Source organism: Dermacentor variabilis, chromosome 5, assembly GCF_050947875.1.
Source record: "Dermacentor variabilis isolate Ectoservices chromosome 5, ASM5094787v1, whole genome shotgun sequence".
NCBI classification, from domain to species: domain Eukaryota; kingdom Metazoa; phylum Arthropoda; class Arachnida; order Ixodida; family Ixodidae; genus Dermacentor; species Dermacentor variabilis.
In genome coordinates this window covers 3,606,025-3,618,873 of record NC_134572.1, presented here as the reverse complement: position 1 = coordinate 3,618,873, position 12,849 = coordinate 3,606,025, and the positions used below count along the sequence as shown (strand labels likewise).

General features: G+C 44.8%; 1 protein-coding gene across 6 annotated transcripts in view; it reads right to left on the bottom strand.

Annotated features, from left to right (window-relative positions):
- Pex19 (peroxisomal biogenesis factor 19) overlaps positions 1–12,024 on the bottom strand; it is a 94,264-nt gene extending 82,240 nt beyond the window's left edge. For 3 of the 6 annotated variants that reach the window (XR_012828382.1, XR_012828383.1, XM_075691573.1), the window contains exons 1-2: positions 11,781–12,024; positions 1,678–1,739 (exon numbers count right to left, since the gene is read on the bottom strand). Coding sequence is in view for 3 of the 6 variants with exons in the window: in XM_075691573.1 (XP_075547688.1) it covers positions 1,678–1,739; positions 11,781–11,886 (168 nt within the window). In the remaining 3 variants the exon portion in view is untranslated. Of the gene's footprint in view, positions 1–1,677; positions 1,740–4,308; positions 4,329–7,495; positions 7,513–11,780 lie in introns of those variants that run through there. The other 3 variants (XM_075691574.1, XR_012828381.1, XM_075691572.1) reach the window with 3 other exon arrangements.
- Between the last annotated feature and the right edge of the window lie 825 nt (positions 12,025–12,849).

The window sequence follows — 12,849 nt, the reverse complement described above, 5'->3', positions numbered from 1 at the left end:
CCATTGCCGTGCATTCACTACTGCCATTTGCTGCACAGTCCTCCGGGTGGCCCCAGTTTCATCACCTGTCAACAACATGTGTCCACCTAGGATGCATCCCTCCAGAAAACTAGGGGATGCAACTCCCAAAGGCGACTCCATTTTGTCGACACTTCCACAAAACTCTCCCACCCTTCTAGCCAGCTGCAGTGCAGTCAATGAAGGTGGATTGCACACCTTGGTGATATGCAACTCGCTTTAGTGACACCTGAATAAATGTCCCGACACCTGCAGATCCTGCATTATCTGGGTTGCTGATCGAGGAACATCCACATTCCTTGACATGTAGTGCTCATGAATTCAAATGTGAACGATTCCTAAACCGCTTCAATGTATTGGTTTGTTTCCAGGTTCGCCTGCATTTGTAACAGCAACTTAATTCAGGCGAACACAGAACACTGTGGAACATGCCAGACTGGTGAGAGACAACTTCAAAAATGTTTTTCTCACTGATAACGAAAACCAATCCAATAAATCTTTCTCAGTTTAGAAACAATGAAATGTGCCATTAGATACACTATTCGGCATAATTGTACTAGGACTACCTTAGTGTTCATTTGGTGGCAAAAGATATGCCAGAAAATGGTCTTTGCATATCTATTGTCACATATGTGCACTACTTCGCAATACTATATCTGTCTGAAAACATTTATTGTGCAAATTACAGCTCCTGGCAACTTAGCTAGTATAAAATTTGTACTATTTTGTGTCAACCCTTTCGGTCAGGTTTTTTAGAGTTGACGCACCCCCTGCGTCGGGTTTTTGTCTAAAATATTATAAAACGAACACAACGGTTTCTTTTTGGTTTTGCAGAACTAAAAAATCTGACAGGGAAGATGGCAAATGCTCTCCTGACGTGGTCCTCACATTCCTATTTTATAAAAGGAATGTCAAAAGAAACATGGCAGGACAGAAACGCGAAACCTACCAGTACATCAATGGCTCTGAAAGGGTTAAAGCATTATTTTAAATAAAAATTCTCATATATGGACTATTTTGCCCATTTTTTACACATAGAAATTGAAGAATGCCTAATAATCAATTAATGCAATTTCAGCTGCAAGGCCACTCTTCAATCTTCTGATAAAAATTTGATATTTATTTCTTAATGAAGAAATGCACTTTTTGGCAATGCCTTTTACAATGCATACTTTCATGCTTTGTAAAAAAGTTCCAGTGGTGAATGAGCCAGCTATAAATTTTTCCAGTGAAATATATTTCACAAAATGGTGTTTAGTGTTCTAATGAAGCATCTAAAATTTTTTTTAAATATATCGCAGATGGCCGAGTGCCCAGGTTGGGACGGTTGGCATGAAATGAACCATACAGTAGCAATATCTTTATAAAGTAACTGAGAGTCCCTCACAATAAACTCCAATAAGGCATAAGATGAAACATTAAAACAGCCATTGTTAATTAGTACAAGTGCCAACTATTATAACCACTGCAAAAGTACTCACAAGATGTGCACATTTTTATGACTATGCCATATCTCTTCACACAGACAACAAAACAGCTGTACAATTTGATCCTGTCCTATAGCAGACCCAACATGGTAAGTGCCAAAGGATGTAAACAGAGTGTGACCATTGTAGATGGTAAATGAGTCTCTCTGCTGTATCTAGTCAACTTGCTCACCTGGCTTTTGCCCGTGTCACTGCCACGTGCGGGTGTTGGCTTCTCAAAGTCTTGCAGTGCACCTAGAGTGAAAAAGGTCATACGAGGTCAAAACGACCATGCTAGATGGGTGTCATACATGTGATGGAAGCCACACATGATGTATGAGTATATAACTACTACATTGTGAAATACTCTTAATGCACCACCATCATGCCACAAATGCAGAGGCAAACAACGGTTTCATTTGAGCAAGTCGATTTCTGATTATTGCAGTGTACAACCTAATTTTCTGGAATTGATAAATTTAATTAAATTCTGGGGTTTTGTGTACCAGAACCATAATCTGATTTTGAGGCACGTTATAGTGGTGGTCTTCAGATTAATTTTGACCTCCTGAGGTTCTTTAACATACACTTAAATGCAAGGAGACAAGTATTTTTGCGGTTTGCCCCTCACTGAAATGTGGCCACTGCGGCCAAGATTGAACTCGCAACCTCCAGCACTTCAATGCAACACCACAGCCACTAACCCCTTTAACTGCTGAGAACACTTTGCAAAAGAAGAGGAAAAGAAGAGAACCCAAATATGCAAATTGCTTTTAATCATTAAAACATATATGCAATGGAAGAGCCAGAAATATACTACTGAAGATGTTTATCTTGGAAGGCTCTGAAAAAAATATATGTATACACTGAAAAAAAATAAGTTTGCTTATCCATAGTACTGTTAAAAACTTCACTGGGGCACATTAAAATTTTAGGGTTAGCTGGAAAGGTGTGTTCTTGACACTACAACAGAGCAATGCTATCACTTTGATAAATGCCTGTATAGCATTGCTTCGACCACTCTAAAAGCTGGCCTCTGTGTGATACACTTCAAAGCGAGGAATAGCACATAGCGACAGGCCACAGTCTTCACACCAGGTCCTGGTTTCCTCATGAGTGCTTGCCTTCCGAACAGCTGAGGATTGTTTTGAGCATAGAAGATATATCCTTGCTGGCTTTTGACATTTAGCAGCTGGCAGAATGTACTTGGGAAAGTACTCATTTACTCAGTTTTAGCTCCTTAATTATTGATTTTCATTTTTTCATGTGCAACATCTCCCTTTCTATATCCAGCTGCCGGAATCCAGTGATAATCCTGGCCGCTTACCAATTGTCACAAATTGTTGCAGATGGTACACAAATAAAGACCAATGGTTGTTACGCCAGTTTAGGATTTAGAGCAATTTTAGGAGCAGGAAAAATTTTATTCTGGAGCAGTTTCGGCGCAGCCCCTCCAGCATTTTGGAGCAGTTTTGGAGCAGAAAAATTGGTCTTTTTGGAACATTTGGAGTAGTACAGCAGTAATCTGTAGCCCTTCGGCAAAGCTTGTTATTACTGTGCAATCAGTAAGTGCGGCTCAACAGTGAAGCAAGACACAAAGTCAACAGCAACCAATTAACCTTGTCTTCCCACGGACGGTACGCCATGCACGCAATGTTGCAAAACATATTTGGGTAGGCAAGTAACTTAATTTTGTAAACAATGAAATAAAATTTTGTAGGCTAACGAGAACAAAGATATGCACCTAAAGCGTTAAATAGCTCGAATGGCTGCCAGTATGCTTATTATGCATACCGGTGCTCGTACTGTGATAGCAGATGACGGGTGGACGCCTGTATATTATAGCGCAACATAGTGTCCGGTGACAATTGCCCCTTCCCACTTTTGGTACGCTTCACCGCAACAGTTTGCATATGCTTCATCGCGTAACATTATTGAGGCGAAGCTGACTTTCGAGAAGTGACATTATGCAATGCACCATGCTTTCTGCGCTTCAAAGCTATTGGCGAGATTTACAAAGGTGGAGTCGGCGCCACTGCTAAAAGCGACAAATTGTTTCAATGAAAAACACGGTACCAAACAGCAAGCTTGGCAGCGTCGAAGTAGCTAGGCCTAGCGTTGCCGCGGTGGCGGCTAAGGCTGCTTGCAGATCTACGTGCGAGAGTGGAGATCAATCATTAAATAAAATAATATGGCCGCGGTGGTGGCTTCGATGAATGCCGTTACGAACCTGCAGTCATGGCAAAACATCCGGAAAATCAGACGGTGAAGGTTTCAGGCATTCTCATACAGTTACTTTATGGGGTACGTGGCCATGCCGCGAATCACGCATCCGAATTCTTGGGCATGTCCAAAAAACTGGGCGTCCGGAAATTCAGTCATTGACTATGTGAATGTTTACAAATCGATTCGTGGAACGGAGTAGTTGCATTACTGTGAAAACGTGAAAATAGCGCTCTTTTGCACAGTTGGCGCAAATGAAACTTGAGTGGGCGCAGCCAGGAGCATGCGAGTCAAATTGTAGCAAAATTGCGCAAGTGGAGCAGTTGGATCACTATTGAGAGACAGACGGTGCTGAGCAGGCAATTCAATGAGGAAAGCAGCTAACCAGTGGCCTATCACAGAAGCACAATGTCTGCCAAGGGAAGGGGTGGCAGAGTGGTGAGATGAGATTTTGATGGAGTGGGCTGGTGCATGCAGGAAAGGGTGGACTGGAAAATTGCTGAGGTTAGGAAATAGGATGATGAAAATGATTGACAGTTCCCAAGTGAGATTTGCTTAAGCTTTTGGAGATGCTGCGATGGTCAGATGCCATTCTTCTTACCGATAAAACCTTGACCAGTCCTGCAATAGACAGAGAAACATTTTAATAGTGCTACATACTACATGCTGCAGCATTGAAAATCAGCCTAGTCCAGTCGGGTGGTCGTCTTATTGCTTTTATCTTCACAAAAACTGGTGCGAATATTTTATCTCACACATGTTAGCGTCCTGGCATTCATTGGAGGCCAGCGAATTTGACAGGCTTAGGATGCGACAGGTGGCCCACTGCATTAAAGGGAAGCTGAAACACTTTTCGAAAAAAATGAGTTCCCTGCGGCATTCTACAGTTTTGAGTCCACTGAACATGAATATCTCGTTTAAAAAGGCAGAAACAAACACAAGCAGCTGTTTTATACAAGAAAACGCACACCAGCGCCTCAGGGCATCGCGAGAATGCCGCTGTTGCCCGTGATTGGTCGGGAGCGCTTTGACGTCATTCACGGGGATCGCCGGTCGGCGCCGCCATTTCAGAGCGTAGCCTTCTCTATGGCGTAGCACGCTGTTCTGTTCTGGCTTCACAGCTGAGTTGTAAGCATTATGGAACGTTCTTGCTGTCTCGAAGAGCTTGTATTTTCACCGTACGTGTTCGAACCGACAGCCGATACAGAAAACGACGGCGGCAACGGGGGCAACAACGATGTTGAGTGTGCCAACAGCGAGAGCGATGTGTGCACCTTCTCGCGCGTTGGAAATCTTAGCTGGTACATATGTCTTTTCATGTAGCTGCACGTTCCAATGACGGGAGAAAAAACGCGCTAAAATGTCACTGGGAACTTGCTGCTGGAAGAATGCCGAAGCACTAACATCTCATTAGATTGTAAACACGGGTGCAATTCCGCGATGTCATGCACCTTGCTGCTGCTTGTCTAAAGTTCCGTGGTTTCTTGGATGTTGATACACGATCGCGAACATAAGTGCCGCGTTTGGCTACTTCAAACTCTTCAACATTATCTGCCTGTGTCACACTGGCTTCTTCAAACTCTTCGTTTGGCGATGGTAGTGAACAGGTTCATCAGGGGCTCGGTTCTCAAGGTGCTCTGCTAGAACCTGAAAGAGTGCAAGGCATGGATGTCATGAATTTCAGCATATCATGCATATCAGCAAACATGACAACAGTTGGATTACTTACAGTAATTGAAATACTTTTTTCAGTAACTTATGTGATGGATTAGCTGTCTAGTGATTTAGTAATGTGAATGATTTGGTGCCTGTAATTTCATGGCTAAAGTAATTTATTAATTGTGTTAAGTATGCACCAGTAAGCTGTGTACGGCACCAGAACGTTGGTAGTGTCGTGAGGTGTCGTGGAGGAACATGGGGGGGAGGGCATGAAATGTTGGCAAGTGTATGTTACCTTGAAGAAAGGTTGGCGTCCCTTTATACTTTGCTTTTTGCTTCTTGTATGCATTAAACTTTTTGGAAGCAATCGTAAAGTAATACCATTACTTTTTTGAAAGCAGTAATTGGTAATGTAATTCAAATCAGTGAGCGTAATAAGAAAGTAATGAGTAATGAATTATATTTACTTTCAAATAATAATTTTGCCATGCGTGATGCAAAGCCAGCTAAAGGCAAGAAAACATTTTTTGTCCAGCAGCGATGCCTGTATTGAGCTAGACCACGTCGAACGCTCACAAGTTCAATACGTCACAACGTTACTTCATTATTTGAGCCCGTTCGCCTTGCAATGGGCGCGGCTGTGTGTTGACGCTCGTTTTTGCGGCATTTCGCTGCTGGTAGCAAGCTGTGATTGTGAAATCTACGGAATGAAGTTTTTACACGCAGAGTTCAACTACTCTAACGCGAGCATGAAAATATTACCGTAACGCCTTATGTCGTGCGATATGAACACGAATGCTGAACAGCTAAACCTGCGGGCACCGCGTGGTAGGACAAATAGCAAATATCACTGAATGTGCAAGCGTACCCCCGGCGAGTTATTTCACCGTAACAAAACAGCTCCGAACAAACAGCCGTAGTACAGTGTTCCGTGACAAAGCGGAGTGGAAAAACAGGATGAAAACTGCAAGCACTTTGCGCACATGTGCATATTCCCGGCTGTACCTCCACCTCGCTTCATCATAGGCCGCTGTAAGGCCGTTCGTTCGACACTCAGGTGATCACCCGTTTAAGAAATAGCCCGTGTGCACATTAAAACCCTTACCTCACCCTTTCTCCTCTTGGCAAAGGCCGCTCTTGGAAGTGGCGAGGTGTTTCTCTTGTGGGAGAATATATACAGAATAACACCGGCCTTCAGTCGCGCCGATTTAATTGGAATACCGATTGCCCGCATCGTTGTCAAGCTCCGTGATAATACTGTAGCGGAAATGGTCCGAACACAGCACATTTGATTTCGTCGGCAAGAAATTATCTCTCCTCACCGCACGGACCGACTGCGCTGCAAGTTTCTTGTCCTTCGGGAACATGTGAAACACCACATCGTCTCGCCCGTTTGTGTTCGCACAGCCGAATGCTGCACAGAACGAGCGCATGTTGGGCGCCCTTGGCTGTAGGCACTCATGCAGCAAAGAAAGGAAGCACAGTTCATGAAAATCGCAAAAGAAAACAAACGTGAGCGGCGGCAGATCTCTCGTAGCATCATTTAGTAAAGCGCAGGACGGAAAGAAACATGCCAGCACATGCCAGCACGCCGGTCCGGCCGTACGGTCCCCGGGAATGACGTCACTCTCGCCGGTTCTCTTCTCCGGCTGCCTCCTCACCCGGCACTCCGGAAAGCGACGGGGGCGTGTCCGCGAGGTTTATAAAGCGATTTCCGCCCCTTATATTGACAATACAAAGAAAAAATTTCAGAACCGTAAATTAATAGGTCTCTTCTTCCCAACCCCAGCAATTCATGGAAATTGAAAACCGTTTCAGCTTCCCTTTAACGTCAGACAAAGCTCGGGGTCGAACACAAATTATCTCGGCATGGCACATGTGGTTCATGGTTGAGGTTCATATTTATGGTTGAGGGCCCAATTGCTGAACTTGCAGGCAAGTTGTTCTGCAAGGGTGCAAAGCAACTAACCTGCTAATCGTCTTTGGTTCGTTCCTGATGACAATCTGATTGCTTTTGATATGCCCAACATTTCTCATTAACGAAACAAACCTCAGACTTTCATGCTTCTTTTTTTCCATTTCCAATGCCTTTCATTAATTAGTTTCAATGTCAATACCCAATCACTCACATTTAATTGGCAGCACTGCAAAGCATGCAATCCTTAAGCAGGCATGTCTGGCTCAAGTCCTTGATGTTGACATGCCAATAAACTGGAAAATGAAGGGGAATAGAAAACTAGGCATTTCCTGAGCAGAAATTGTGGAGAAGCAAGCTGCATGTGCACCGTTCATGCCATACCCCACTAAAGGCATGCAAAGAATTATGCTTGTAAACTTATGCAGCAAGACAAGACAACTTTAGCAGACCAGAATTTCCAATGAATCGAGGTAGCCAAAATGAGTGCATGTGGAAAATAACAAACATAATCTCTTAACATGATACCAAGTATCCACAGTCTACCAAGTACCAAGTAACTACTCCAAGTGCTCCAAGTGTGCACACAGAGAATCAGCCTGTTCCTCGAAGGTGTCTCCTCGTGTATTTATTAATGGTCAGGTGCTGAACTGACTTTTCATCGAGGAATATGTGCAGAATACTCAGCTTGTTTTGTAAGGTTTAAAAGGATGGGGCATAGTCTTATTAATCACGTCCCACTCCAGACACAGCACAAATGTACTGGATGCTATGCTTAAATCTATGGAAGAAAACGTATTGTGTGTAGGGCTGTATAATTTTCATTCTTTCTTGTTAAGCAAGCAGGCACTTGAGGAGAATAGGAAGTTTGCTACTAGCCATCTTCTCGCATGACAGCGAGAGTCACCCAACAGTGTACTATGTGTGTTTAGATCTCCGATCACTATGTAAGGGTGATGAAGCTCATCAATAAAGCTTTGAAATGTTGCTCTAGAGAGTTGATAACTAAGGGGATGTATATAGACTTGATGGTGACTAGCTTATCAAATAGCACTGCTTTCATAGCAACTGCCTCAAGGGGGGCATCGTTGTTGTACTTGCCAACAGGCAATGCCTCTGTCGACTATTATAGCTACACCACTGGACGACACGACAGTGTCTTCTAGGTCCCTCCAGAAAATAGCATATTGCCAGAGAAAGCTAATGTCTGTACATTTAAGGTGCGGCTTTTGAACACACAGAACCTTTGGATTGTATTTGTGTTGAAGTTCTTTAATGTCATCGAGATTGTGGATAAGACCTCTCACATGGCAGTGTAATATTTTTGTATTCATATTATCAGTGTTTTGGTGCTTTCTGTCTAGAGGAGTCAAGTTGGCTTATGGAGCCTTTCCAGGCCCTGTAATCTGGGGTTTGTCTTTCTTGGAACATTCGCGAGATTTGCACTGCTCCTGAGGCGCCTGCTGCGCCGTCTATCTTGGAGTTGTGACCATTGTCTCCCGAGAGCCGCTGCCCTTGCGCTCACTCGAGCAGGGTGTTTGCACGGTAGGCCTTGCCTCAAAAAGCAGAGGCTTGGGGGCCGCCAACCAGGAGGTCTATGGGCCCTCCTTCAAAGAAGGTGAAGCAGTGCCGGCTACTCTTGCGAAGGAGGCTGGTGGCGCAGCCACAATCACATTCCTTGTGGGACGGGTCAATGCACAAGTCTGCAGCGGTGTTGCCCCCTTTTGCACCGCATCAGCAGACCCTGCGGTATGAGGAAATGAAACACGCCTGTGCGCTTTTCAGAAGGAAATGTTCTCCTTTACTTTGACAATTATGATCTCATTTTCCTTTCTCCAGGTCGGACAAGAGTGGGTATATGCAGCATTTTCGCCATGGCAGTTCAGACAATGGAGTGCACCATTACAGTTACCCGAGGGACGATCTTGGTCACTACACTTAGCACAGGTTTTTCGACCTCGGCAGCTGAGTGAAACATGGCCATGCTGTTGACATCCGACGCATCCGCGTAGGCTTGGGATGTACACCTTTACTCGTATCTTTACATACCCAGCCTCGATTATCTCTGGCAGTTCACTTGTACCAAAATTAAGTATCAGATGTTTTGTTGGAATTTCTCTGTTTTTCCGTTTAACGTTTATTGTATGCACTTGCGTGACGTTCTGGTCCTTCAAGCCCTCTAGGAGCTCTTCTCCACTCATGTTCAAGAGGTCGTCACTCCTTTGGATGTATTCAGTATCAGATGCAGTGTCACTGTGATTTGAGCATCACCAAATGCCACCAGATTTGAAATCTTTTGACGGTGTGGCTTGTCGCATACCTCAAGCAGGAGGTCGACATTAGGAATTAGGAATTAGCCACTACCCAGTGTATCAGTGAGTCATCAACAATGAACGAGATGGTTCTGACAGTCTTTCAAGAGTTCTCACTACGTATTAAAGGGTATCATGGGAAGTTTACTCTGCACTGGATAAAAGGTTAGAAAGTTTCTTCGGTGCGAGGATGATCAGGTAGCTTGGGGAAGGAAGATGATGCCAGAAAATCTTAATTTCAACAGGGATGCCAGCCGCCCGCTACCGAGCCCAACAAAGGGACGTGACTGGAGTTCCTGCAAGGGAAGTCCTGCTAATGCCAGCTATACAGCGTTGCTATAACCAAAGCCGACAGAACCAAGACAGGTTGGCCACAAAAGGTTAAGCCTTGCTACCAAGAAAAATTAGAAGTAATATGAGGATAAAAGAAAACAGGACAGGTATGAAACAAGAGAGTGAAGAAAGCGAGTGTGGAGGAAGAGGTGACTGCCGATCTCCACTGGAAGGTTCAATTCGAGGGTGCTGTCTACATGAAGCAGAGGCCAAGGAGATGTGTTGCCTCTGCCAAGGGGCCATAAAGGTCCAAACACCGGGCTTTGGCTGAACCCCCAGAATCCCCCTTTCCCCGGACATGGCCAAGCCATGTACAGCTACAAGTACGAGGGTCCGAGCCCCATGTGCCGTGGTGTAGCAACACACCAAATGCCTGCTGATGCAGACGCCGCAGTGGAGAACTTGGCGGAAACTAGTTCACAAAGTGCAGGGTGAATCAAATGGACCCAAAATTTGCAGAATGCCTTGTGATATTGAAAGGAGCTTCTTGAAGTGACAATGGTGGTGCGCCTTGATCTTTTGGGTAGGGAGCAAACTCAGCATGAGTTCACCTTCATTAAGGGTTTGGATTTGTGCACCAGGCACAAAAGGTTGGGCACCAACTCACAACTTGGTTTGTGTAAGAAAATGCACAGAATATGCTGCTTCCAACACCATTGAGTGCATGCTAATAACAAGGCAGAGCCATGCTCAACAAATCTGTGCAACTTTGTCTCAAGCCATCAACAAGGCAAAGGGACATGAAGTGAAATGCAATATATTGGCAGCGTGGGGAGAACACCCAAATTTTTTAAACACAAGATTTTAGCTGTTTATTGCAAACTAGACACTGTGTAAGCACCTGACTTGCAGAGCACATGCGAGAGCTATGAAGGGGTTTCAGCTAAGCACTGTATTATCTGCCACTGTAGTTGATCCTTTTCCATGAGATATGTTTACTCACAGAGGTGGGACTACAGGTTTGGTGACAGAAGTGTTACAACTTTGAAAAAAAGAGTGTATAACTGTACAGTCAGAATTCAACAAGCTTGTCAGACACGGAAGAATTCGTGCTCTTGGCAAAAGAGTTTCCATCTGTTGCTTTGAAGTCCCTGTCATAAGCTGCTTTCTTGTCACAAGCACAGCTGCAGTGAAGTTGAGAGCTCTTTCTGATATAAAGTCAGTTGCAAGTCAATGTTGCGTGTCACCGTAAAGGGTGTTGCATGAAAGGAGAGAAGCACAGAACGTTTTGCCCTTACCAAAGCAGCCACATTGTACGTTTCTTCAGCGCTCGATGGGTTGGGGGTCAAGGACCGCGCAGTACTGCTAACTTCAATCTATCAGGGCTCACCCCAAGCGAACCGGCCGTAGCGTGCGGAAAAAAGAAAACTGTCCAGTGCCAAGGTCAATCCTCTACATGCAGAACTTCCTTCTTGCTGGAGCACTCTTTTTTCGCCAGCACACCCTTCTTCCTTAAAGCTATACCCGGAAGAAAAAGAAATACAAGCAAATTCTTCATTCAATGATGCGTTGACAGCCTTGCTCTAAACGTACTTGTGAACTTTTCCCCCCATTTCAAGGAGAAAAGCAGCGTATACAGAATTAAAGTCTAAAGGCAAACAACTGTGACTATAAGTGTCAGCAAACTACCTGCAGCTGTCTTAAAGCTGTCTTATTCGTCCAAGAATTTCGACGTCGGCCGTTCTCGCTATGAGAGAGACCTCAGTTAGGATCGTAGTACATGTGCCACTATAAGCAGGAGATGGGGCGTACTAAGTCGTGCTGGCGACGGTTCGGTACTTTCCGGCCTCTTTAGAGGAAAACGACATATAATAAGACATCATTGCATGACCAGGTGAGAAGGGATCTGCTTACTGTCGAGAAGATCGTCCAGGTCCTCATCAACAGGCTTGTCCAACGCCGCTTTATCAACAACAGGCTCGTCGCTCTCCTTCGCGCGATTTGAACTCTGTTCTGACATAGCGAAACTGGCGAAACTCGCACAGTCGACGACATACACGCGCTACATACAGTTTTTCCCTTCCTCCATGTACGCGCTTCACCTTCACCGTGGGTACAGTGCACTGCCGCAAGAACGCATTCCCCTTCCCCTAAAAAAAAAGCATAAAAATGTCTCCTCATGCATTTTGTATTTTTCAAAATACTGCTGGGTGTCCCTGAGAAATGCTTCAAAATTTTAATGTATTTTTTTATGTTAATTGTGGCCGTGACTGGTGCGACGGGGGCACAGCAGACGAAAGGTGCCCAAAACGTCTACGTTCACCAATGACGTCACGTCCTCTTTAACCCATGAGGTCACATCCACCTATTTGCATGGCGTCTGTCTTTCGCGACCGTTTGCGCTGCGAAGCGGTCCGTGTTCCGTGCCCACTTACAGCGTGAGTAATTCATATTTCCACGCTATATGTGTGTAATAAAAGCTTGGGACTGTGAGCTGTTTGATGCGTTACCGTCAGGTACCTTTCGCGCTTATTTTGCCTCCTGGCCGCGTCAAATTGCAGCCGGCTTGTGGATGGGTCGTGGCGTTCATGAGAGCGGTATTGCCTCCGTCAGGATCGTCAGTGCGTGCACAGAACCATTCAGTAGTCTGGTTCAGGGAAGGATGCGCGAAAGAACGAGGACGTAAGACAACACTGGTATGACGAGCTGTTCCGTCAGATCGTGTTACATCGCGCTTTTTTTCTAAGATCATCTCGCTCGAGCGAGATGGTCTTGGAACACCATGCATTACTGCTACTTTTTACAGCTGTGCTGCAGCTCATTTAATCATCACCTACATTCTTTTAATTAGACAAATAATACAAAAGAGCCGGTGCCGCTGTGCCTGCTGCATACACGCTTACCTTTCCTGACGCAGTTAAGACGCAGCATCAGCTCTGCTACTGCGTGATATAGGATCTATCATAAGAAACTTAAAAAGAAC